Raw genomic sequence first — 26,895 nt, 5'->3', positions numbered from 1 at the left:
TTTTTGATATTGTTGGAATTATCTTAAGGGTTAACTCCTAAAAACTAATTAAATAGACATTTCTGGCAATAGTGATCAAGATGAAAGAGAGAACCCACAAACAGTATTAGGAGCAACAAATATAATATCTATAGATACAGTAGATGTTTAAAAGATCAGAATGCATTGAATAACCCAGAGCAATAAATACAAAGACAAATAAATACAATAACCCAGAGCAATAAATACAAATAGAAGAAATGGAAACATTTCTGGGAAAGTATAGCTTACCAAAACTGTCTAGCAAGATGAAATATAGAATCTGATTGGACCAATAACTAGAAAGAAATTAAATTAGTAGTTTAAAATATTTGTACCAAGGAACAAACACACCAAAAATTATCACTGGGCTCTGATGGTTTTTCCAGGTGACCACCCTGAAAGGATTAGCCAAACTCAATCTTTGTAAAATTCCTAAAAGAGAAAAAAAGGAATTATTCCCAATTCATTTATGAGGCACATTGAAACCAATACTAAAGAAGTAAGTGTAAGAAAGATTATAGGTAGCTGGGCATTGTGGTGGGCACTGTAGTCTCAGCTACTACGGGGACTGAGGCAAGAGAATTGCTTAAGCCCAAGAGTTTGAAGTTGCTGTGAGCTGTGATGCTACGGTACTCTACCGAGGGTGACAAAGTGAGACTCTGTCTCAAAAAAAAAAAAAAAAAAAAAAGGAAGAAAGAAAGATTATAGGCCAATGTCACTTATGAAACAACATGTAAAAATTATAAATAAAGTAGTAATAAACTGAATCCAGCAATGCATCAGAATATGCTATAACCAAATAATTTTCAGTAAGAATTACAACATTAGAGAATGTATTAATGTAAATAATCACACTAAGAAATTGAGAAAATGGGAGAAACATGATTTTCCTGATAGAACAGGTGTTTGATAAAATAAAATATAACTCCACTTACAATAATAGTAACCATAATAAAAATAGAATAGATTAGGTCTAGAAGGAACTTCCTTAACATAATAGAGTATCTACCAAAAAAAAAAAAAAAAATTAAAGACAGCCAACCCCATAGCAAGCACCCTCCCTTTCCCTTTCCCTTTTCTTTTCTCTTTCCCTTTCCCTTCCCTTTCCTCACCACCTGGCCCAGGCACAGCACTGGCATTTACCAGCGCACAGAAATGATGTCCACAAGCACCATTTTTTTTTTTTTTTTTTGGAGACAGAATCTTAACTGCGTTGCCCTCAGTAGAGTGCAGTGGCATCACAGCAACCTCAAACTCCTGGGCTTAAGTGATTCTCTTGCCTCAGCCTCCTGAATAGCTGGGACTACAGGCACCTGCTACAGAGCTCGGCTATTTTTTGGTTGCAGTTATCATTGTTGTTTAGCAGGCCCAGGCCGGGCTCAAACCTGCCAGCCTCAGCATATGTGGCACCACTATACAAGCACCATTCTTAAAGATAAAACAAATAAGGGCAAATTCTTAATATCTGGGACATGATAAAAATGCATGATAATCCTGTTACTACCCAACATTTTCCTGGAAGATTAGCAAATGCAGTAAGACATGAAAAAATAAACTAGTATTAAAGCTGGAAAGGAAGAAACAAAAAACATTTATGAGAATAGACAAACTATTGGTGCTATTATTTTTAAAGATTTCTGGATATGAGATAAGCATGCAAAAAAATGTTTTATGGGGTGGTGCCTGTGACTCAGTCGGTAAGGCACCGGCCCCATATACCAAGGATGGCGGGATCAAACCCAGCCTCCACCAAACCGCAACAAAAAAATAGCCGGCATTGTGGCAGGCACCTATAGTCCCAGCTACTTGGGAGGCTGAGGGAAGAGAACCGCCTAAGCCCAGGAGTTGGAGGTTGCTGTGAGCAGTGTGATGCGACGGCACTCTACCGAGGGTTGTAAAGTGAGACTCTGTCTCTACCAAAAAAAAAATGTTTTATGCCTATAAGCCTACAACAAAAATCTAGAAAACAGAAATATTTTTAAAAGATATTATTTATAATACACTTAAAACTATAAGGCTCCTAAAAAGAAATTTAAAAAATAACATGCAAGACCTTTATAAAGAAACTTATAGGACTTTATTGAAGGACATTGGAAATCTAAATAAATGGAGAGATATATCATCTTGTTTTCTTTAAGTTAAAATTTGTATTCAATGTAATTCCAATCAAAATCTCAGCAGGATTTTTCATGGAACTTGACAAGTTGATACTAAAAATTATGTGAACAAGCTAAGGAATAAGAACAGCCAAGACAATTTTCTTCCTTTTTTTCTTTTCTTTTCTTTTTTTTTTAACAGCACCATATATTGGAAGCTGAGATGGTGTTCAAGAATGAGATGGTGGAAGAATATTATTAGACAGTTTGATTTTGATACAGGGTTAAGCAGACAGATGAATGGAAGAAAATAGAAAACCTAGAAACATACCCATGCTCATACGGAAACTTGGTATTTGACAAAGGTGGTATTACAAATCAGTGGGGGGAAAGGATGGGCCATCTATTATGTAGTACTGAGACAGTTGGCTGCCTATATGGAAAAGAAATAAAGTTAAATCTTCAGCTAAAAAAAAAATAATAATAAATCTTTAGCTGACCTGGTATACAGAACCACATTTAAATATGAAAAGAAAGTATTTGCAGCAATGTTTATGATAGCAAAAAATTGGAAACTACCGAAATTCCATTAATAAGAAAATGGCTAAGCTGTGGGTTAGTCATGCAGTGGAATACTTAACACAGGAAAGAAAATAATGAACAAGGGCTACATTTATGAATATGGATAAATCTCAAAAAGAATGTTGAATGAAAAAATAGTAGCAGAGTAGTAATGCTCTCTGATGTCATTTATATAACGCTTAAAATATGGAAAGCAATGTTATATATAGTTATGGGTACATTTTTCATGGATCCATAAAAACACTCATGGGAACAATAAGCAACAGATTCATGATACTGATTACCTCTGGGAAGAGAAAAAGCAATGGAATCTAGCAAATCAGGGTGCTTCCTCTGTATTTGTAGCATTTCATCTGTTTAAAAAGCTAAAATTTTTATAAAAATTTGACAAAATAAGATTTGACATATATGGATACTCATTATCCTCTGGACTCTTCTGTATTCTTGAAATATTTCATTTTATACGTGTATTTTAAAATATACATAAATATATTGAGAGACGTATTATTCACATCTCTATCTGTATATTTTTGCCCCGAAACTACAGTGCTGCTCTGAAATATTCTCAGAAAGGATTATCAACTTTCTGCTATGATGGTGTGTGTCTATGTATAATTTCATTTCTTCGGTTGTTGTATATATTGTAATTCAGAAGTGTTTGAGTGTGTTCATGACAGTATTATCTTCTCGATGTTATTACCTCTTTTTCTCTTTCTTACACAAACACACAATATCTCCGTTTTTTAAATATTCTTGCCTTAAATTCTGTTTATCTCATATTAATATTTCTATTCTTATTTTGTTTATTTGCCTTGTATATCACTTGCTTATACTTTTATATCAGAGTCATTTAATTTCTGTGTCCTTTTCTATTTTATGTCTCTTTTAGACAGAATCCAGGTGAATTTTTTAACCCAGTTTGAAAAGTACTATCTTTAACTCTAATAACAAATGGAACCCACTCATTATTTTGCCGCTTGTTGTTCTAACCACTTATCCAGTCATCAGGTGGGGGTTTTTTGCTGGCTTGTTTACTAAGCTTTGTGGTTGTTTCCACTTCTTTTCCTGATCTGTACTAGAGTGATGGTTTTCACTGGTCCTTTTGGTTTCAAGGAGTTTGGAAGGGGAAAATCCTAACTCTCTCTAATTACCATTCATGCATACTATTTTACAGATTAGAAAGGTTGTATTATACATATTTTATAAATATCAAGAATCAAATAACGCATATGACTTCCTCAACCCTAACCACACAGGAAGAGCCTGTCAGCATACATTTTTACTCTAATCTCTACTTGAACATTTTACCTCTATAAATCTGCTAAATTTTTGGAAATAAACTGTAATCTCATCAGATGTAAACTATCAGATGTAAAGCTTTTCTTAGCATCTATTTTAAACTCCACAATTGTTTAAAGTTTGTGTGTGTGTGTATTTTATGTTCGACTAGAATACTTTTTTGAATAATTTTCAGACTAAATGGACAATACACTTTCTAAATCCTTGCATATCTGGAAATGCCTTTTTTTTCCCTCTCTCTTTCATACATGAACAATAGTTGGCGTGATTCTCTTTTCTTTTCTAGGTAAACTTCCCCCCTTCTCCTGGAATCGTTTGGTATTTTTTTTTCTCTTTATCTTTGGAGTTCAAAAATAGCTTCAGGATTTAAAAAAAAAACACAAAACTCTGTATATTTTATAAAATTATACAAGTAATACATGAATATGTTCTTTGGGATTCAAAAATACCACCACCAAGATTTTTTTATATAGAATATTTTTAAAGTTAGACAAGTAATACATGAATGTTCTCTCAGCTCAGCATTTAAACAATACAAGCGTAAGTAAAAGTTTTTATAATGATCCTTGACCCCAAATCTGTGTCCGGAAGTAACCTTTGCTGGTATGAACTTCTAATTGTTTTCTAGGCATTCACGTCTATATAATTCATCACTAAAAATTTTTTTTTTTATGTTCTGTGGGGTGTTTTTTATTAAAAATGTGGTAGTATACTTACTTGCCTATGGTTAGCTTATTGCACGTAGCATTTGCCTACATAAAGATTGGCTTCATTTATTTGTTCACGCGTTCATTTTTTTTCCTGCTGAATAGTGTCCTCTCCCCTAGTGTTGGCTTTAGGTTGTTTCTGATTATTTACTATTAGAAACAACAGTGCTGTAGAAAATCTTTGTAAAGTTTCTCCAAGGCATATTCCAGAAAGTGAATTTACTGCATAAAAGAATATGCACCTTTACATTTTTAATCGATACTACTAAACTTCAATACTACTATATATATATATATATTTTTTTTTTTTTCTTTTTTTGAGACAGAGCCTCAAACTGTCGCCCTCGGTAGAGTGCCGTGGCATCACAGCTCACAGTAACCTCCAACTCCTGGGCTCAAGCGATTCTCCTGCCTCTGCCTCCCAAGTAGCTGGGACTACAGGCACCTGCCACAACGCCCGGCTATTTTTTGTTTGCAGTTGTTATTGTTGTTTGTTGTTAGCCGCTTGAGCCATAGGCGTCAAGCCTACTATATTTCTTGATATAAATACGTATGCTACAACCTTGCTAATCTGTAAAATATTATGCCTGAATAGTAATTTCCCACTGTATTTCCCTCCACTTTTGCAACACTGGTATTCATTGTTTAACAGTTTTTGCCAATCTAATGGAGGAAGGGGTGGCTTCTCATTAGGGTTTTCAATTTTATTTCCCTGAACACCAAAAAGATTGTACTTCTTTTCATCTAATTATTGGCAATTTATATTTCCTCTTTCATGAAGTACCTGTTCACACCTTTCCCAGTCTTCCAAGGGCTGTATTTTTCTAATCGATTTGTAAGAGTTCCTTATATATTTTGGATGTTAATCCTTTGAATTATATATTGGAAATCTCTTCTGCAGCTGTTTTTTCCTTAGTCTCTGGTGTCTTTATAATAGAAAAGTTTTAAATGTGGATTTTCAAAAATGAAATGATCTTTCCTTTGATTTTGAGTCTTGTCCCACTCCTCACTTCTATTTCCTTTATTAAAATAACTGGATTTATGGGAGTTGTGTCTAGGAATTAGCTTTTGGGTGTATTTATCAGTTTTTCTGTTTTATCTTCTTATTCATTTCTGCTTTTGTTTTTGTAATACGTTTTTCCCCTCTTTGGTTTGTTTGTGGTTGGTTTTCTTTTTGCCTTGAATGTCTAGTTTATTTATTCTCTTTCTTTCCTTCTAATTAAAGTATTTAGAGCTGAGAATATGCCTCTGAATATATATAAAACTGACTATATCTGTTTTTATATATAGTGATTCTGTGTTATTATTTTTAAATAAGTTTAGAATTATAGTTTCAAATCCTCTTCAGTCTATTAGTCAGAAGGAAGCACTTTAAATTATACGTGATTGGATTTTCAACAAAGTGTTATTTTGTTATTTTCCAGCTCATCTTATTGTAGAGTGACCTCTACAATTCTGCCATTTGGGATTTATTGTGGTTTCTTTGCAGCATGATATCTGATTGTATTGGTTGGAATTAGAATCATCTACATATACAGTAACAAAAAGTCAAAGATAATAGTGGCTAAAACAAAATAGTTTATTTCTATCTCAAGTCAAAGAAGTTTAGAGACAGGCAGAATCTCATAATGGCATCAGGAACCCAGGCTTTCATTTTTCTTTCCACCATTTTCAGTACTGGTTTCTGTTATAAAAGTTACCTCATAGCCCAAGATGACTGCTGGAGTTTCAGCCATCACATTCACATTCCAGAGAGGAGAGGAGTAAAAGGATGTAGCTCCCAACAGAGATAGCTCTCTTTAAGGAGCCTTCTTGGAAGTTCCATATAACAGTTCTGCTTACATTTTATGTAGAATTTAGCTGAGTATATATAGTTATCCCTAATTATATAGGGATAGTAAGAAAGAAGGGGAGAATGGTTAATAGGTAGGAAAATAAGAGTGCCATAATTTTACAAATATTCCATTAAAACTTTAAAAATTTAGGTACATCATCTCTTTGCCAAACCAGAGAAGTGGGTATTTGAAATGGCAAAAGACAAATGTGGGGCTTATTTTCCCATAAGAGGCCAAATGGACTCCCATCAACTGGGAAGAAGGGGCTAACTCAAGAGATGCTGACACTGTTTTCAGCTTGCAAAGTGTTATCGAGGCTCACTCAATACTTCTTCACTCTCTTCCTATCTTACCTAACACACGGCCATTCATTATAGCAGGGTCACTACAGCCTTGTAGGCAGCCTGGGGACTTGGGTGCTGAGCCACTCCTGTGCTGTTCAGGGATTCATTGCTGAAGTAGATACTGTGAATGTCCTATTAGGACCAATCCTCTCCCAGCCTGGAGCAAATAGCCCTTTGTGAATAAATGCATATGGTGTGAGAAGTGGGTGCCCCAGCCCCTGAGATCCTGTACGAACACTTGATGGGGGCAAAACAGGCAGTATGACCTGCCTACCTCCCAGCAGGACTCCATGGCAGCCAAGGCCAAAAGGACAGTGTTCACCTACCTCCACTTCCTAGCCCCAAATATCCATATCCCAAGATTCAGAACAGCTGGCCCAGAGGCTAAGTCCCCAGAGGAGCCTTGGCATTGGGAGAAACCGGTGGCCTTCCGTCTAGGCACTTCGATGTGGACAAGCAACATGACAACTCATTGGTCCCTGCTCCACCCCACTCAGGCTACTGCCTCGCCTTGCATGGAAGGGGAACGATGGCAGCTCCAGGACATGCATCCAGGGCCTGGCTCCCACCCACTCATCAGCTCCTCAAAGGCCCTCCTGTCACCTGATAGCACTGAACATTTCCGCAAATGCCTGGTCTGAAGGGGAGTGAAGGTTCCAGTCCACACCTTAGGAAAGCCCCTGGTCTGATAGAGTGGGTAAGAAATATACACATGCCGAAGCCACTAAAAATGCTTACCAAAATAGAAACGAGGGTGCCAGCGAATGTGCTAGGAACTGGGTCCCTGAGTGATGAAGGGAAGGGGCGAGTAAGGCTGGCAGGTGCCTTGACTGAGAAGCTTCTGGAAACCGTGGTCAGGCTGCTTTCTGCCCAGGTGAACATCCCCAGCTTGACCCCCGACACTGTTCTTGCTTTGCCTGTGAGTCACCCTGCCTCCACCCCGCTCACCCCTCAGAGCTCAGGAGAAACGAGCTAGTTTTCTCCCAGAGGCTGGTGCCAGTTTAGTCAGCAGATTTCACAGATCCACTGGCACCCATGTAGTGTCTTATTTTAAGCTTAACATTTGAAGATGGGAACTTTTTCCCCTTCGGTGTGCGGCAAAGAGATCCCGATTTATACATAAGCACAGCGGCTTAGCTGGTGTACTGAGGCTGCTCCCGAGGCTGCGTGGTTTACTGCTCCCTTTCTTCAAGTGTCTTCTCAAAAGAGCCCTGCCAGTGTGGCCGCTTCTTATAAACAGCTTCCCTGCCCAGGTTTCTACTGAGAGGTGTGCAGCACTGTCCTCTCCACACATGTGGCTGACGAGAAGCAGACGCAGGCTTGGCCCTGGGGGTCTGGTCCTCATCCTGCCCTCCCCATTTCCTTACCTGCCACTGGGCCCTGCACCCTTGGCCACTGGGACACCTCAGAGGCTAGCAACTGGGTTTCCCTTGTGGGCCTAAGGCTCTCCCAGGAAGAATTTGCACTTCCTTAAACAGCCCTGAGCTCCCCACAGCACTGCTGCCTCCCTCAACTCTTCCTTGTGTCTGGAACTCTCAAAACTCAGAGCCAAATGCCTTGGATCCAGCTGGGAGCTAAGGTGGGCAGACCCTGAATGCCTAGTCAGTGAGCCTGGTGGCCTTGGGTTAAGTATCAATCATAGTTCTGTCATGGAACATTAAGAGCTTAGACTCAGTATTCTGAACCCCTTCATTTTGACACTACAGATGATCACGTGGACTTAGAAACTTCAAGCATCAGAAAATACTGGCGTGGGCCACTTCATCTTCAAGGGTGGGGCAGGGGGGTGGATCTCAGAGGGTTCACTTTTGTCAGGACTTGGCTGTGTCCCGAGGCCTTTGTGACATCTCGTCCTCATCCCCGACTCTGCTTTTTCACATCTTTAAATCCCACTTCCAAATTTTTCCCTGGCCTGCCTCCCAGTATTACTGGACACCAGCCATGTTGGCCTGGCTCATCCCACACGAGAGGTGTTGCGTGAGGTAAGCTAGAACTGGCCAGTCAGAGGTAAGCCTTCATTTGACAGATGCTTTCTTTAACTGGCTGGCATCCTTTAAATAGCAACACCCCCCCAAAACTGAAGTGTTACTTTTCAGATCATTAGCCACATAAATCAGAAGATGGAGACAAAGTAGAAGGAAAAAACAGGCAAATTGTTGAGTACTGGGGCCTATGGTGGGTCTATCAAAAGTGAAGAGGAATGTTTTGGAATTGAGCGAGTCAGTGAGGAGGGAAGAAATACGACACAGCAGGGCTGCTGTTTTACCAGCAAGGACTCCCAGGTGCGTGCAGAGTGAACACCATGTCGTCTCACCTGTCTGAAGTTTAAGGTAGTGCTGTAGGAAGACAGACATTAAACAGATTTTTACTACTGAGGTAAATGTTGCAAAAAGGCCACCAGGGCACTGCAGGGTCATGGGACAGAAACCTCACCTGATCTTGGGAGTTAGGGAAGGCTTCCTGGAGGAAGTGACAACTGAACTGAAACCTGAAGGATGAGGAGTGAGGGGTGAGGAGGCAGGAATTACCCTGGTAGAAGTGGAGTGGGGGCAGGGTGGAAGGGATTATTATTTTTGCCATTAGCTGGGCAAGCAAGATAACTCTGGAGCCTGTAGTCCTCCCCTGGCTTAAGTTTTACCACCCAGTTGTTTTGGTACATACCCGGTTTCGTCTCCACTCTTCTCATATGTAAAAAAAATCTTTTTTCCTGTCCCTTGAGTCAGTCTTGTAGGGGAGGTGGCCAAGGACGTGGGGCTCTCAGCCAGATATCATTGTGTACAGAATTGTGTTCAGTGGCTTTACTCCCTTGTCTTTGTTTTCAAGTTGATGTCCCACTCCTGGCCAAGAAGGTTGGAATATTTGGGGGTGCTCTCCCAGACTGAGACCTCATCTCTCTGCTGTAATTAGAATACTCAAAAGGAGGAGGCCTAAAGCAAAGATGTGAGAGATATATATATATATATATATGTTTATTTATTTATTGCATGGGTTGTTGTATGGGTACCAGTGGCCCCTTCCTTACTCTGTCCTGAGACTAGGCATAAGCATAAACTATTCTTCTTCCTGGGCCTGCCAGTGCAGCCCCCAAGTTGGGCTTGTGGCTCCAGATGGGGTGGGGTGATGAGCAAGGCCCCAGCATCCTTAGTGAAGACCTAATTCAAGATATATTCATGTGGTCAGGTTTAGACCAGGAAGGACAGTACAGACAGCCTTTATATGTAGCTATATTTTCAGCCATTGTCACCATAGTGTTGTGTAACAAATGTCCATCATACTTTAGTGGCATCCATAGTATTCATTCTTAGTATTCTGCGGTGGGATCTGTAGCTTGCCGGGGTTTACTTGGTCTAGACAGGGCTTGACTGAGGCAATTCTGCATCTCATTGTGGGTCTGTGGGTCAGTGGGTCAATTGAGGGTTAGCTGACCTGGGCTGGTCTTCATTCCTCCTGTCTCTCATCCTCCTCTGTCAGAAGACTAGTCAGGGATGTCACCTTGTGGCTATTTTAGACACAGAAGGGCAAGCAGAAGAACAAAGCCTCTGAGGCTTGGCCCAGAGTGGGCACACTGCCACTTCCTCCCACATGCCGCTGGCCAAAGTGAGTCATGTGGCCAAGCAGAGCCAAGAAGCAGGGAGATATATTCCTCCCATGATGGAGCCATGGCTACAGTATGTATGCAGGGAATTGAAGAAACAATACCAAAAATTCAGTCTACACCCTCCCCAAAGGCAAACCCCCAGGCAATCAGGACTATAATAAGAAGAGTTGGGAGGGGATGGGTGATGGATTGATGGTTGGTCCAGTGGAGATCCTCTGGCCAAGGGTTATTTCATGTTCTTAACAATGAATTGGCAAAGTTTTTCCAGCCTAGAGTATGGGCTTAGTTTGGGCTGAATGATTCAGGGGACATCAGGAAGAAGAAAGAAGAGCCCCAGTTTTACCTATAGGAGCTCAATTCTTTGATTTTTTTTTGTTTTTTGTTTTTGTTTGTTTGTCTGTTTTTTGAGACAGAGTCTCACTCAGTCACCCTGGGTAGAGTGCTGTAGTGTCTTGGTAGCTCAAGGCGATCTCAAACTCTTATGCTCAGGCGATCCTCTTGCCTCAGGCTCCCAAGTAGCTGGGACTACAGGCGTCCACCACAGTGTCCAGCTATTTTTAGAGACAGGGTCTCGCTCTTGCTCTGGCTGGTCTTGAATTCCTGAGCTCAGGCAATCCACCCATCCTGGCCTCCCAGAGTGTTAGGATTACAGCATGGCCACCATGCCCAGGCCTAGCAGCTCAGTTCTTTGAGGACAAGACTTGTGTTCAAAGATGAGATGGATGCAAGCTGATGGCCATTTGTATAGTGTGGACTGTGGAGTTCAGAGCAAGGAGAGACCAGCAAAGGCTAGGAAAGCATTTTCTGGGAGGAGTGGACACTAACCTCAAGTGAGCACTTGCTGCACGCCAGATGCTGAGCCAAATTCTCTCCCTGCCATACTTCCTCTCATGACTGTCCCAAGGGGTATCAGGATTAGCCTCCATTTAACAGATGAAGAGACAGAGGCACCAAAGAGCTCACGTAACTTGCCCATGATCACACAGCTGATAAATACTGGCACCCGCATTGATGACCAGAACCTGAGTGTTAATTGCTAGTCCGTGTCCTGACACCTGCAGGAAAGGGAACAGCGACGGTGCAGGGAGTGTGCAGAGAGGACAGCTGCCAGGCTGCCAGAGCTGCAGAGGGGACTTCAGCCATGTTACGAACTATAAATGGGAGCAAAGCTAGGATGTGCGATTTGGCCAAGGTCCTGCAGCAAGATAGGGTGGAGGCTGGGCTAGAAATCCGAGCTGCTGGCTCCTGTTTCCCTCTCCTTCCACTTTCCTTGGTACCAGCCACATTCTGGGCGCTCTCCACCCATCTGCGTGGCCACGCCTGAATCTCTTCCCTCTTGGAAGAGGTGCAATCCACTGGCATTGAAGCTGGGTGGACTGGCTCCCTCTCTCTATCCCTCTCTTTCTTCCTTTCCCCTGCCATGTTCTGGAAAGGGCAGCGGGAGGGAATGTGGGCAGGTTGCACCAGAGATACACATCTGAGAGCTGAAGGGAACATTTATTTTTAATTTAGACTTAAAAAGAAAAAAGGAAGTTATAAAATATCTGCTCTTGCTCCTGGGATTGTGCAGATGGTGCTGCGTTTTGCCTAATAGGGAATGGGGCTGGCGACTACAAGTTTCTGGTCCCCGCCTAACTATGGGACCTGGAGGGCAGGATACCTGTTCCCCTGCCTCAGCCACTCATGACTTCCCAGAGCCCCATTTGGCCAGTGCAGCTCTGTATTTTGTTCTCTGTCTTTTAACGTTACCCTCTCCAGTCTCCCTTCTGCTGGTTTCCTAAACCTCCTCCTAGCCTGTCCTGCCTGTCGCTGCTCTGTTGAGTATGCGCACGTGCACACACCCCTCAGATCAATCCTCCATACTCCTCTCATCAGATATCCAGGGCACACTGACCTTTCTCTTCCTGAACTCCTGTTCCGATGATAGGATTTATCAGCTTTACACACACCCACCTAACCTCATTAAGCTGTCGTATTGTTTTCATGCCTCAGTGTTATAAACGACATTCTCATACATTTTCTTGTTTGGTTTTTGAGTTTACTATGGTTAAGGAATAACATCTGGTGTTCTCTGCTGGGAGTGGTATGGAACTTGGTACATAGGTCATGCTCCATACGTAGGCGGAGATCATTGAGCAAATCCCTCTTCCTTTGTGCCCAGGGGGATGAGTGGGGAAGGAGCACCCTAGAATCAGAGACTCAGGGCCCCCAAGCCAGGAATCGGGCAACTGAATGTGCTAGGAAGTCATAGGCAAATTGCTGAATTTTTTTAATTCTCAGCTTCCCTATTTGCAAAATATGGAAAGTAATCTCTATTTTGTCTGGTCCCCAGAGTTATTGAGGATTATTGTAAGTGACATATGGGGAAATGCTTGGCAAAATCAATCAATCAATCTCTTTAAGAAAGCATGAGGACACTGGTGCTCAAAGTCAAAGGTGCTGGAATGGATACCGGGCCTGTATTAGGGCAGAAGGTTGGGACAGGAGGTGGGGGTTGTCCAGCAATAACAAGCTCACTGGTCATAGAGCCATGGATGATGTGTGTACATAGCCTGAGTACTAGCTTAGTTTAGGGCTCTGGCTTGTTCTGGAAAAGATTTAAAATTACTTTAAAACATGCATGGCACTGAAGATAAAACAAGGGACAAAAATGAGACAAAGGATAGTTAGAGAAGGAGAAATAAGATGAAGCCAGGAGTGAGGTTTGGGCATGAAATACCTGCAGTGTGGGTCTGTACACTTGGCAGATGTGGCCAGGGAGAGCTGGCCTAAGCTTCTTGACAGGCAATGCAAAGAAACAGTTAAATGGCTAGAGTCTGTAAGGAGTATGCAAACCATTTGCCCAGAAGTACAATTTCTAACCCTGAGACCAGAAAATAATTCCTTCAAGGATTAAAGGGATCTTATAATGTAATTTGTAATGTGCTGGACAGCAGTTGTGTGGCACATACAGTGAGTCCCATGAGGCAGTATCTTATGATGTGCCAGTGGCCTGAGCACAGTTTGGGGGTATGGTGGGGAGTCAAGGGAGAAGGTAGTGTAGGTCATAAGACCCCACGTTAAGTAAACTACAGATTAGGGGGATGATTAACTGAGCTCCGAACAGCAAATAGCTTTCATTTTCTCAGGCTGTGGGAGGCAGTCAGATAGGCACACGTGTACACATACATACACAGCCCTTTCCCAGACATGTCCACTCCCTCTGGGCTCAGCTTCCTTTATTATCTGGCCCCGACTAGGAGGAGGTCCTGTGTCCTCTGGAATGCTTAGCATGTGGGCTCCATTCGTAGACAATGGGACTATCTCTGCTGAATTCTGCTCTACCTAGAACCTGAGAATAGAATTTTAAATTGAGAGAGGACCTCTTAGGTCACCCCCTTCCCTTTATAGGTGAGAAAGTTAGAGCCCCAAAGGAGGGCATCTTCTACTAGAGATCATATAGGAACAGAGCAGAGGCTGAGACCCAAGGTCTCCTGGTTCTCACTCTGGTTCCTTAAGCTGCCCCTTCAGCTGCAAAGAAAAATCAAATTGGGATCTCATTCTGGATAATAAATCTTACAATTCCTCATCGAAGCTATGAAATCACTGTAGACGGTATAATTTTATTCAAACTGATATGGGCCAATAAATATAAATGTGTGTGCGTGTTCGCTGTTTTAAAACATTTTAATGTTTAAAACATGATTTACTAATGCTGCTGGGGATGTCTAGAATTTGATTTACTGCATAGTATTGAATGTTTATACTTGTTCCTTACAGAAATTCTTGCCAAAGAGCCATTTTATCTACAAGAATAATAAATAAGTCAATATGTAGATGGTTGTGCACATTTTTCCCATATGCAGCGGTATTCAGTAGATATTATTTTGCGCACGAACACTCCAAAGGTAAATGAGAGCCGTATATGGATCCCTGAGGCCCAAGGCTTGGCCAGTGTCAAAGTCAGATGGTTAATTTTTATTTAAACAATAAACAAAAACAAAAAACCAATGAGTCTAGGTCTTAGGTAATGTTTGGGTTTTGGGAATAGCTGCATGTGGGCATATATTCATTCTTGCACTCATCCAGCAAGTATTTGTTAGACATCTTCATTCAATAGCTTAAACATGGTATAGGTTTCTGTTCCATGGAAATTCGAAGATAACAGCTACCAATATTCCCCCAACTTATATATACAAGGCAATTAAAGGCCTTTTTATGTAATTCTCACAAAAATCCTATGGGTGGCAGGGGCCAGGAGTCGGGTTGCCTGAGAGGAAGTAAAGTTCCTTTTGTTTGCTTGTTTGTTTTTACTGTCCCCCCCCCCCCACCGCTATGGAAATAATGTGTGTTAGAAAGAATACAGAACTATTTTAAAAGAATGCATCTGTACCCATACCTCAGACAGCAACGGTTAGCAGGATTTGCTATGCCACAAGTTTTTTCATGCATAGATATGTGCGTGTATATGTAGTTATAGATAAGATGAATTTTTTTCTTTACATAACTGGGATTATGCTGCAATGTAATTCTGTAACTTGATCTTTCTCCAGTGCACGCCTTGGTTTGTATGTGCACGTCATACCGCAGCAGTTTATGCATATCCACACTGTTTGTGGCAGTGTACTTTTTCTTTGCGAGGATGTAGGATGTTTCTTTTACTCTTTTCAGCCTTTTTTCTCTCTCACTCATAGGTAGTCGGTCTTCTCCTGCCCAACCAGACACTGGCATCCACTGTCTTTTGGCAGGTAAGGGTCTCCCGGGGACACACAGGTGCTGGTTAAGAGCTCCCTGCCCTGGCTCAGCACCATAGCTCACTGGTTAGGGCGCTGGCCACATAACACTGGGGCTGGCGGGTTTGAACCTGGCCCAGGTCTGCTAAACAACAATGACAGCTACAACGAAAAAATAGCCAGGCATTGTGGCAGGCGCCTGTAGACCCAGCTACTTGGGAGGCTGAGGCAAGAGAATTGCTTAAGCCCAAGAGTTTGAGGTTGCTGTGAGCTGTGATGCCATAGCACTCTACCGAGGGTGACATACTGAGATTTTGTCTCAAAAAAAAAAAGAACTCCCTGCCCTGCCCTGCCCAGGGTAGTCAATCCCCTAACACCTCTCCTAGCCTCGAAGCCCCAGTAGGAAAGCCAGGACTTGAGCTGCACTGAGTAGCCAGGGCGTCTCAGGCCATTGTGTGTGTCACTTTAACCTTTTTACAGAGGTGATGGGAGCTGGGTGCCCTCACCTGGGTTATGACAGCTTGTTAGCAGCCACCCATACTGCCACTTGGCTGCTTGTCCCATGGCTAGTAACCTCAAGGCCCACACCCTCATAATATGTCAACCCCACCCAGATCTGCAGGGGAAAGGAGACCCACTCCTTGCCCCGAGGTAGTGAAGTACATCACGGACCCTCCTCTCTGCTCTTGGAGGCAGTCCAGGTCACAGCTCCATGAAAATAGTTGAAGATGTCCCTGTGTGTATCTAGGCAAGGAGGGGCAGGAAGAAAAACCTGTCACATTCTGGGGGAGAACGCCAGGGAATCTTCCCTGAACACAACTTCTGACAGCACGTGTGTCTGGAATTAGAGGTGGTGCAGGATGTTGGGCTGGGAGATTCTTGAAAGAAGTAACGGCCTGTGAGTCATACCAGGGGACTTGCTGGCCACCTTCTGTCCAGCAAGTGACATAATAAGGATGATGTGGCAAAGGCAGTGGGCCCAGTGGGGCAGTGAATGCCATGTGACAGCCTTTGGGGCTGGGGTGTACAGCACCACGTCCTGGTTTGCCAGTTTCCCAAGACTTGGGACTTTCAGTGCCAACACTAGCACAGTCCCAGACAAACCGGGACAGGTGGTCACACTTACTAGTGGGACGCACAGAACCATCTGTGAGCGAAAGACAGTGTGCCATGTCTTTGTGTGTGGGGGGGGGGGGTGAGGTGGGGTGACCAAGGCCTGGCTTCCAGGGAGGTGACCATTCCTTTTCTGACTTCTCTGTTGCCTTTCAGTGGCTGAACCAGAGCCACAATGCCTGTGTCAACTATGCAAACCGCAATGCTACCAAGGTGAGCATCACTGCCCTGTTGGTGGCTTCCTTTTCTCAGTTAAGCATTACCCTCCTCTGAGTGCTGTATTGCTGTATTTAAACTGCAAGCCCCTCAGGTGAGGAGTGGCAGCAGACTAGACCCTGGCTGATCTCAGCAGGGGCTATTTACCTGCAATGGAGCAGATCCATTAGGTGGGGGGGGTGAGAGGCAGTGTAAGGGATGCATTCTGCTGGCTTCAGAATTCTTGAGCATCTCTCAGAGCCAGTTCTTGGGTCAGGACAGTGTCAGACACTTGGGGGCCAGTTCCCCTAAAGTTTTCTCCAAACTTGCTGGAAGCTGCCTTAGAGTCTTGGCTCCTAACTGCTGGCCACAAGGCTGAAGGGCTCCTAAGGGCTAAGGGTCCCAAAGGCCTGGTTCCTCCTTCCCTGAGTTCCCTGCATGTCTGCGACAGCTCATGGTGGAGGCCCAGTCACCCTTCTGTTGTGCAAGAGGGGTTACTGGGCCCCTGCTTCTCTGGCAAGGCCACCTGTTCCTCTGTCTGATTCTCCCTTACTTAAGTCTAAAGGCAAAAGGAGGGAAGCGACTTCATGATTCCCTTTGGAGGCCTGTCAGTTTAGAGTACTGGGTGGCGGGGGGGTGGGGGTTGTGACATTTTTTATCCTTAGGGGAGAGAGAAGGGATTTAGGTGCTGGCCTGGGCGGTAGGAACTTGAGGGGCCTGATACTCTGAGGATCCTCCCTCTAAACCTCCAACTATGTCCCTCATGAGCTTCGCATATGCACAGCTCTGCTTGGGTGGCTGCTGTTTACCTTAACTGAGCATCTCCCAACCTGCGATGGTAGTAGACTAGTTCCTTAGCTTTTCCTTCATTTTCTGGGTTGGACATTGGGCTGTATTTTTCTATAGAATTGTCTATCATTTTTGACATAGAGACCTTGTTGCTGCATGGGTGGCAAGGCCTGTGGGAGCCATCCAGACAGAGCCAGCCTCAGCACGGGTATTTCCCCCTGCAAAGTGCTGCGTGTGCCTAAAAGCCCGCTTATAGCACTTAGCCTTGCTAAGCCGGAGACTGCCAGCCTTGGCTATAAGTGGTCCCTTATGGGACTTGCTGTTCTCCATCTCCAGCCATCACTGTCTGCTGGTGACCTTTCTAGAACAGGGCAGACGGGGAGTATATTTCTGTGTTTGGACCTGAGCTTAAAGGGAGGCCCGGATCCCTCTGGCTTCCTGAGGGGCCTCTTCTTTCTCACCTGACCCTCCAGGCGGGTGGGCAGGGGGTTTTCTGGCTGGCTGGGGCAAGGGTGGAGTGTGGGAGTTTGGGGCACCCAGCAGGCCTGAAATTCTGCCTCTGTCTTCCAGCCTTCACCTGCATCCAAGTTCATCCAGGGTTACTTGGGAGCTGTCATCAGTGCTGTCTCCATTGCGGTGAGTACTTCCTCCTTACCTCCTTCCTCCTGGTTCTGCTGCGGGTGGCTGCCACATTCAGCTCTGCAGGTGGACCCTGGTCTTAGGGGGCCAGTGACGGCAATGATGTGGTAGATGGGCTTCTGTGGGTGGGCTGCCGGGGCAGGCTTTCCAGGCAGAGAAGAGACTTTGCTAGAGAGACAGCACAAATTGGTGCTCCATGGTTTAGAGGGCAGGTAGATGGTGAGCTGGTGCCTGTGGATGCCATGACAGCACCTCTGTCCTGAGAGGGGCCACAGTTACCCAGCATTCTTCTCATGCTCAGGAATGCAGCTGACGGAAGGAACACAGAAATCTTCCTGCAGGGTTGCCCTACATGCTAGCTCCCCTTTGCTGAGCCCCCAGGGCACTGTTATTCCCTCTCTGTGACCTTGGTCATTCAGTCACATGTCCAGTCCTTCTAGAAGACCTGTAAGCTCCTCAAGACAGGTGTATTAGTGTCCTTTTCAGTCTCCACAGGACTTTGGGATAAGAGTAGCTACTCAGCAGCGGGATTTGTAGACTGGCTATATGAGTGTAGGATGGTTGGTGGGCAGATGAGGGCAGGTGACATAGTGAGGGGCCTGGACAGAGCTCGATTGGATGCTCAAGCTGCCAGGACCTTGTCCCACCCTTGAGCCCACCTCCTGCCTAAGTCTGGCACTCTCTAGGTCTTCACTGGGAAGGCCTCCTACAGCTGACTCCAGAGGGCAAAGGGTCCCTTCACAAATTTGTCATTTCATTACACAATAAATACATGCAATTGGTAAGAAAAAAATGATTCAAAAATGCAAATCAAAAGACATTCACCTAGCTGAGCTTGGTAGCCTGCATCTGTAGTCTGAGCTAGACAGGAGGCAGGAGGATTGCTTGAACCCAGGAGTTTAAGACTTCAGTGAGCTGAGATTGTGCCTGTAAATAGCCACTGCACTCCAGCCTGGACAACATAGCAAGTCCCTGTTTATTAAAAAAAAAAGAATTAAAAAAATAAATAAAAAGAATTCACATATAATAATCTTTTGGTAAAACCTACTCTCATCTTTTCAGCGTCATTAAATGAATACTGTGTGATAATTGTTCACAACTATGTGACATAGTGTGATAGTGATGATGTGCCATACATCATAATTTATTTTGCTATTCTTCTAAAGTAGGGATTTGGGATTGTCCTGAAATGGCCTCATTTATTTTACTCCCACATAGACAAAATCATCTCCAAATAACTGTTAGGTGGGACATCCATCTCATGCCCAAGATCTCTTTCCTTCCCTAAACCCTTATGTCTTAACATGAGTAAGAAGCCAGACATTTCAAATCTACTTCGATGACTTGCCAAGCGCCTGCTCACTCACCCTAGTGGTCCTGCAGCCAGCATGAGACTTCATTTGGGAGTCGTACAGATTAGGGGTCCCTGATTCTGGGGACTTGCTGAGGCTAATGCCAAGCACTCTCCTGAGCAGGGGAAGGGCTCACGCACTTCCTCCTTGATGTAGGAGTTGATGGCCTGCTAGCTTAGACGCTTTGAAAATCCCCTCTCCTGCTCTGAGACTTAAGGGGAAGGGAGGGAGGAACTGGGCATGTAGGAAAGGCTATTGAGTGGCCCCAGATGGAAAGGGCTTAGGAGAAGGGGATCATTGTCCTAGTGGGACTTCCTTCCCCTGCATGCCTGGGGCTCCTGGAACAGGAGGTAAGCTTCTGCCAAGAGCTCAGGGCTCTGTGTCCCCAGTCCTCATTGCCCCACCCAAGGGCCTATCAGCCATCCCACTCCAACCACTTCCCAGGGCAGGCCTAGCTCAGACTTATCGGGTGGGGGTTCTAAAGACAGGCCCGGGGGAGTTACTGGGGGACTCGGGGCCCTCTCAGGCTCTGAGAACTGGGGTCTTGCCCAGGAGGGATGGGGCTTCACACTGGAATGTGCCTGTGCTGGGAACTCCCTCCTCCCTTCTCTCTCTGCCCTGCCTAGCTCCAGGTGGGTAGCAGGGTGCCCCTACCCAGGAGTCCTTCCCTTATCACTCCAGTCCATGATGCTCCCCCCACCCCAGGTCCTGGAAACTTCTGTTCTTCCCATTCACACTTGCAGCATGTCCCGTTCTCCCAGGTTCTGCAGTCTGAGCCCCAGCCCAGTCAGATTAGAAGTTAGCCAGGGTCCGGCACTGAGTCCTATCCCCCGCTGAGGGGAGCACAGAGTCTGCTCCATAAATCCTTATTAATTAGGCTGCTGATTGATTGCTGGCCTCAGGAGGCCCCTCTCCTCGCCCATCCACGAGTCTTAGTGGTGGCAACGTCCCTCTGCCTGAAGTCTTCACACAGTGAGGGTCTAACTCTGGCAGATGGAGCAGAGTTTCTGACTTGGAAAATCTGCAGCTTGCTTGCTTTTCTTTTGTGTGTGTAAATCACAAAACCTCCAGAGAAAGGGGCTTTAGTTTATTTTCCTTTCCCTTGTTCTCTAGAACCCCAGGTCCTGCAGCCTCATTAACTGATCTCTACTTCAATTAGTGACAAATCCCCTCCCAGGGTGAGCCTGTTAGGAGGAGATGACCTGCAAACAAGTGTCACGGCCCCAGTGGTTGGCCCAGCTCTGGCATTAATTAAAACGAGTCCCTACAAGCAGGTAGCGTGGATGGGGACTGACAGGCTGAGAGCAGGTCCCAGAGACTGAGGGACAGCTGAGTGAGGCCAGCCTTCTCTGTGGACCCTGGAGAGCCCTCTCCCCCTCTCAGAAGAGCCCTGACCTTGGCCAGCAACCTCCAGAATCAGAGGCCCCAGTTTGCATGCCCCCAAATGAAGTCTCATGCTAGTTGCGGGACCACCACGGTGGAGATTAGCAGCCTCTTGGTGAACCTTCTAAATAGATTTGGCAATGTCTGGCTTTTTGCTCGAGAATAAAAAAGAAATTCCGTCTTAAGTTATTTTTGAAATCTAACAGTTTGCTGTCTTTTAACAAAGGAAGCCTCGCTCAATCCTCACTTTTTTCATCCGGGAGTTTGTGCGGATCACTTCTGTGGGTAGCCTGCACAGGCCCTGGCTACCCGAGGGCGATGGACAAGGCAAGACCCATTGTTTCCATCAGGGGACTGTGAAGTACAACTAGGCACTTTGCAGAAACTGGGGGCCACAGGGGCTACATTGACTTCTTGAAAGCTGAGAACACTCTGTGGTACAAACAGAATTATTATGAGGGTGACCCTAGGGTATCATGGGGCCAGGGAAAATTCACACAGGACAGACCGGAGAGATCCAGGGGAGGTCAAGGTGGAGAGTTCCAGGGCAAGGGCCCCACATACACGGGAAGCATGACAAATTTGAGGCACTCAAAAAATGAATGTGGTACCAGGTGGGAGTGATGGAGATGAGGTGACGATGAGTGAGAAGCAGCAGGACCAGCTATGAAACACCATGAGTGCCTTGCTCAGGACACAGGAGGCTGCACCCAAGTCCAGCCTGCCAACCTGGGCTCAGGGACCTGGGTATTGCAGGGGATGCGGATGGATGAGGAGTGGTGGGGATTGGCAGGCTCAGCACATGGACCACCCTCATGGACACAGGGTTCTGGACGAGGGTGAACCTCAGGCTGGGGAGAGGAAGATTCAGAGCTGAAGTCCTATGTGACTGGTCAGGAGCTAGTTGGTGGAGCCAGATGATGAGAGGTGATGTATGCCCATGCCTCAGACTCTTCACCTTCAGCTCAGTCTTAACTGGGTGAGGTCTTTCCCTATTAGGCAGTGCTGACCTCCATTTTCAAAGGCTCTGGGCCCTAGCGGGTCCTTTTTGATTCAGATACAGTGATTGTTAACTTTCCCTACCAGACACTGGAGCACAGGAGGGGTGTGGGGGGATCCCTGGGCTGAACACCTACCTTCTGTTCCCCTTGCCTACTGGCAACTATGAGTAGGAGTGCCTGCAGTGCTCCAGGCAGTGCTTGGGGGTTCCTCCTCATTTTATAGACTGGGGCACAGAGGTGAAGTAAGTGACAGCACTTACCCAGCTTAATCATGCACTGTTCTCCTGCTGTGGCACAAGGAGGCATAAGTAGTGTTACCTATTTTCCAGGTTGTAGGAACTACTACCACACCTCCTGGTATCAAGGCCCAAGAGCAGTGGGAACTGTAAGAAAAAAAGAGTCTTTTTGAGACAGAGTCTTACTTGATCACCCTTGGTAGAGTGCCGTGGCATCTTTAGTTCACAGCAACTTCAAACTCTTGGGCTCGAGCAATCCTCTTGCCTCAGCCTTCCAAGTAGCTAGGACTACAGGCACTTGCCACAACACCAGCTTTTTTTTTTAGAGACAAGGTCTTGCTATGACTCAGGCTGTCTTGAACTCATGAGTTCAGGCAATCCACCCACATCAGCCTCCCAGAGTACTGGGATTACAGGCGTGAGACACTGCGCCTGGCCTGTAAGAAACTTTCTTGAGTCCTTCTTTAGGTGTAATAAAGTTAGACCCTCTGTTCACCTTCATACTTGGTCCCTAGGCCTATGTTTTCTGGCCAAAGCAGCACATTTTCATCCCTGACCTAGAGTATGCCTGTGTCCTCCAAGACGGGGCCTGGCTGGTTCTGTGGTAGAGGGTGTAACCCAGGCCCTTCTGTTCTTCTTGGGGCCTGGAGGTGGGTGACAGTACCTGTGAATCCTGGACCAGATTATTGTCTCACAGCTTTCAGTGAGTGGCTGTAGGGTGGAGGGCCCATCTCATGGACCCTGTAGAGCAGCGGTTCTCAACCTTTGGGTCGCAACCCACAGGAACTGTATTAAAGGACCACGGCATTAGGAAGGTTGAGAACCACTGCTGTAGAGAATCTGAAGTGTTCAGAAGCCTGCAGATGGTGATGCTGGCAGTGGCAAATCAGACATGAAAAGCAGCCCAGCATCTATTCTGGGGAGGACAAGTTGTTGTCCCTTCCTGTCTCCTCCGTGGAAGGAGTCTGGTATAATTGGTTTCCCAGCAGGCAGCCCCCTGTACCCTGTGGGGCATGGTTCAAGGGAGTGTTTGGTCACTGTTGCCAGCAAACAAGCCACTCAGCTGCAGCTGGAGCTAATTGGCATTTTTGCCCATGTATAACTCTGCCACACCTGGTTGACGACTGCAATAGAGTTATAGGCTGACCCCACTGCCAAGCAACAAGCTGATTGGGGTTAGAGGACAATAGACATCCATGGAGGGTCATGGGTCCATTTGGTTACCAAGTTTGTGCTACACAGCTTGCCCTCTGGTGGATATTTTTGGTATTTCAGAGATTCCTTGACCTTCCACAGCCACCCCCTGCAACCCATGCAAACCCTTACACTATTATCCAACACACAAGAATCACATGCCTTTAAGGCATGCCGTTTTCTCCATTGTTCTCCAGGCCCATTGGATCCCCAGAGGGCAGGTGCTAGTAGAGTCTACAGAGCCAGCTGCAGACTGTCCTCTGAGTGTCCTGCAAACAACCTGGTATTTCATGCTCTGAACCTCTGCCAATGACCCCCCTCTTTCCTACCTAGCTTCCTCCTCCTTGTCCTTCTGGGCTGTCAGGCCTCCGCATTTTTAGAAGCCTTCAAGTTTCTTGGGCCCCATCCCCTGGAGGCACCTCCTCCTAGTGGACACCATGAGCTCCTCGGGCAGACCCTCAGGCCTGCACCTGTAGGATGTGGCACACAGTAGTGCCCAGTGTCTGCTGAGGCAGACAGCAGCAGCTGCACGGGGCAGTTCTCCTATGTGGCTTCCATCTTCAGTAATCGTTCACTTCTTTATTCTAGGAACATTTACTAAGCACATACTCATTTCAGCAGGCACCAGAAATTCAGAGAGAAATAAGAGAGAAACAGGCCCCATGTCCTAGCACTTGCAGGGGTCCTCAAACTGCGGCCCGCGGGCCACATGAGGCGGTGTGATTGCATTTGTTCCTGTTTTGTTTTTTTACTTCAAAATAAGATATGTGCAGTGTGCATAGGAATTTGTTCATAGTTTTTTTTTTTTTAAACTGTAGTCTGGCCCTCTAACGGTCTGAGGGACAGTGAACTGGCCCCCTGTTTAAAAAGTTTGAAGATGCCTGCATTGGGAGAGATATTTAGTAGAATCCATAGATAACAATATTTCTGTGCTATTCAATATTTTAATCAGATACATGTATTACTTGATTTTTAAGAAGGTAAATAAATATATACTTAGAGGCTGTGATAGTTACATGGAGGAAAGTTCCAGGTTCTTTGAGATACTGCACAGGGGAGCCCTAAGTGAAGAGGGAGCCTCACACTGAGGCTGAAAAGTGAAGAGATCTGGGGGGCAATGCTTAAGGCTCTAGGACAGTGGTTCTCAACCTATGGGAACTGTATTAAAGTGCTGCGGCATTAGGAAGGTTGAGAACCACTGCTCTAGGAGGATTGGCTCCAGGAAGGAACAGGAAGGTAGCCAGAGCCTTGCAAGCAGGTGAGGCTTTTGGTTCTTGAAGGACTGTGAGGCTCTTTTGGTGCTATGAGCCACCACTTTAAGCAGGTTGCTACACAGTTTTTTTGTTTGTTTGTTTTTCTTTAATGAGACAAGAGTCTTTCTCCATCAGCCAGGCTGGAGTGCTATAGTATCATCATGGCTCACTATAACCTCAAACTCCTGGGTTCAAGAGCTCCTTCTGCCTCAACCTCCCAAGTAGCTGGGACTACAAGCATATGCACCACCATATCTGGCTAATTTTTTAATAGAAATGGGAGGAGTGGGGGTATAGGGAGGTCATCTCACTGTGTTTCCCAGACTGATCTTGAGCTCCTGGCCTCAAGCAATCCTCCTGCCTGGGCCTTCCAAAGTGGCCATGGGATTTTAGAAACTTACTTTGGCTACTTACTATAGAGAGTAGTTGGGAGGGCATGAGAGTGGAAGCAGGGGCTCATTTAGGAGGTGGGTAGTCATCTAGGGAAGAGGTGATGCATGCTGAGTGGTGGGTGCAGGCAGCAATAAGAGCCGCGATCAAGATATCCAGAAGGTAGAACCAGGAGCAATGGTTAGATGTGGGCTAGGAGAGGTCCCTGTCCAGGAAGGTTCTGAGATCTCTGGCATGAGTTGCTGAGCTGGGAATGGGTGAGGAGGGAGGGAGTGTGTGAGGAGGAGTGCAATAATCTTTGGGGGTATGTGAAAGTGGAGTGCCCCAAACCTGTGGAAACAGAGCTATCTGCCAGGGTAGGTTGTGCAGGCTGGAGTTGCAGGGTGCAGCCCAGGTGAAAGAGGGATATAGGTATTGCTCCAGACTCAGCCAATGTCTCCTTGCTGGCCTTGAAGAAATTAGGCTGCTGCTGGCCAGGAGAGTCCTTTGTACTTAAGGATGCAGCTGCCAGTCACATAGCTTATGATACTAAAGATTCCATGTCATGAAGCTCCCAGCCCATGTGCAGTCTCAGGAAGCTGGCCTTTCCTCCTCTCCTCTGGCCTCCTATTGGCTGCTCCTGGCAAATTTACTAGCCTAGTGGCCAGAGCCTGGAGAGGAGTGGTCAGAGAAGGCCCGTGGCCTCTCTCGGGCTGTTGCTGATGCCCATGGGGCCTGGGGTCATGCCTGTCCCAGGACTCCCCATGGCTGACCATGCAAGAAATTCTTGTGCAAAATCCACACCTTGTTTGTTTTCCCCCTCTGTCAAAATGGAGCTCCTGTTTGGTTAATTTCTATTTTGTAGCTTATTTGGAGGCTGTTAAAACAGACCCTGGGGGACCCTCAGCAGTGATTGTTTCATATCTCATTATCTTTCTCAAACCCGATTATTAGCTCCGATTTTTCTGATCGCTAGCTGCTGTTCATGATGAGTTGTGTGCCATTAATGCCAGCTGGTTCCCTTAAACAGGACCCACTATGCCAGGGAAAACGAGCTGGCATTCAGAGCCACCAGCCACTTGGCTTTTTAATTTTAATGGGCTCCACCAAATGTTCCAGGCCAAAGGGCCCCTGAGGAACCAGAACAGACGGGCTCCCAACCCCCGGTCTGCAGCCCACCCTGGGTTCCTTCCAGGCTGTGGCTGTCCTAGTCACTGGGGCAGTAAGACCTGGGCTAGCGGGCTGAGGAGGGGAAAGGGTAAGCAGCCACTTGCCTCCCCTGTTTGCCACAGGGCCAATTACTGGTGGGCGGGTAGGGCGATCTCACTGACTAATAAATTCATAGCTACACATGTGCCCAGGTCTTCTCCCCACTTTGCTGGTTCCTGGCCTCTTCCTAGGGCTTGGGCATGTTGACCCTGCTCTCAGAAACATACATGTGTGCCTCACTAAATGTCACCCCATTCAGACTTGGAAGACCTTGGTGGGCTTAGGTTAGAGGAGGCAAGAAAGACCTGAGACCAGGACATTGTTTCTTCTTTTCTTTCCTTGTCCCTACCCTGGGCTTCCACCTTCAGTGGGAGAGAAATGGCCTAGGGCAGTGCCAATCCTAGCCAGTGGGAGGAATGGCTAGCCATGGCGAAGAAGGCTTCCCAGGGGCTGGGGAACAAGGCTGAGTGTTCACTGCAGCCCATGACCGCTGCAGTCCAGCCCTGTCCACTCACTCCCAAGAGGCTGCCAGGGGAGAGGTCCCAGGCTCCCTGCCTACTTCCTTGAATGTTTCCTGTCGCCCTTCCTCCAGCATCTTCTCTAATGAGTGTGTGGGACTCATTACTGACTTCCAGTTGCGAGGCAGAGATGGCTCAAGGGCCCTGTCTTCCCTGACAAGAGTTGCTTTCTCTTTTCCACTTGCGGAGAAGTCCCTAGGCAGGCCTTTGTCAGGGAGGTTCTTGCTATGCAGAGTGCCATTAAATTACACACAGACATAGCATCACTCTTCGAGATGGAAGCAACTGAAAAGTGAGGAGCACAGTAGTTAAGGGCAAAGCTTTTGAACGAGCAGGCCCTGGATTCAAATCCCAACTTTACCTGCCTCAAAGCAGCTATCTGGCCTTGGGAAAAGTTACTTAACCTCTTTGAACCTGTTTCTTCTCTGTAAAAATGATCAACATGGCCTT

General features: G+C 45.7%; 1 protein-coding gene across 6 annotated transcripts in view; it reads left to right on the top strand.

Moving 5' to 3' along the window:
* SFXN5 (sideroflexin 5) overlaps positions 1 to 26,895 on the top strand; it is a 122,740-nt gene that overhangs the window by 47,311 nt on the left and 48,534 nt on the right. For 5 of the 6 annotated variants that reach the window (XR_008379386.1, XM_053587032.1, XM_053587035.1 and 2 more), the window contains 3 exons: positions 15,156 to 15,209; positions 16,464 to 16,520; positions 17,862 to 17,927. Coding sequence is in view for 5 of the 6 variants with exons in the window: in XM_053587032.1 (XP_053443007.1) it covers positions 15,156 to 15,209; positions 16,464 to 16,520; positions 17,862 to 17,927 (177 nt within the window). In the remaining variant the exon portion in view is untranslated. Of the gene's footprint in view, positions 1 to 15,155; positions 15,210 to 16,463; positions 16,521 to 17,861; positions 17,928 to 26,895 lie in introns of those variants that run through there. The other variant, XM_053587036.1, reaches the window with a different exon arrangement.

Source organism: Nycticebus coucang, chromosome 4 (assembly GCF_027406575.1).
Source record: "Nycticebus coucang isolate mNycCou1 chromosome 4, mNycCou1.pri, whole genome shotgun sequence".
In the NCBI taxonomy this organism is placed as follows: domain Eukaryota; kingdom Metazoa; phylum Chordata; class Mammalia; order Primates; family Lorisidae; genus Nycticebus; species Nycticebus coucang.
The sequence above is the reverse complement of the archived record's forward strand: the minus strand, read 5'-3'. Positions and strand labels throughout refer to the sequence as shown.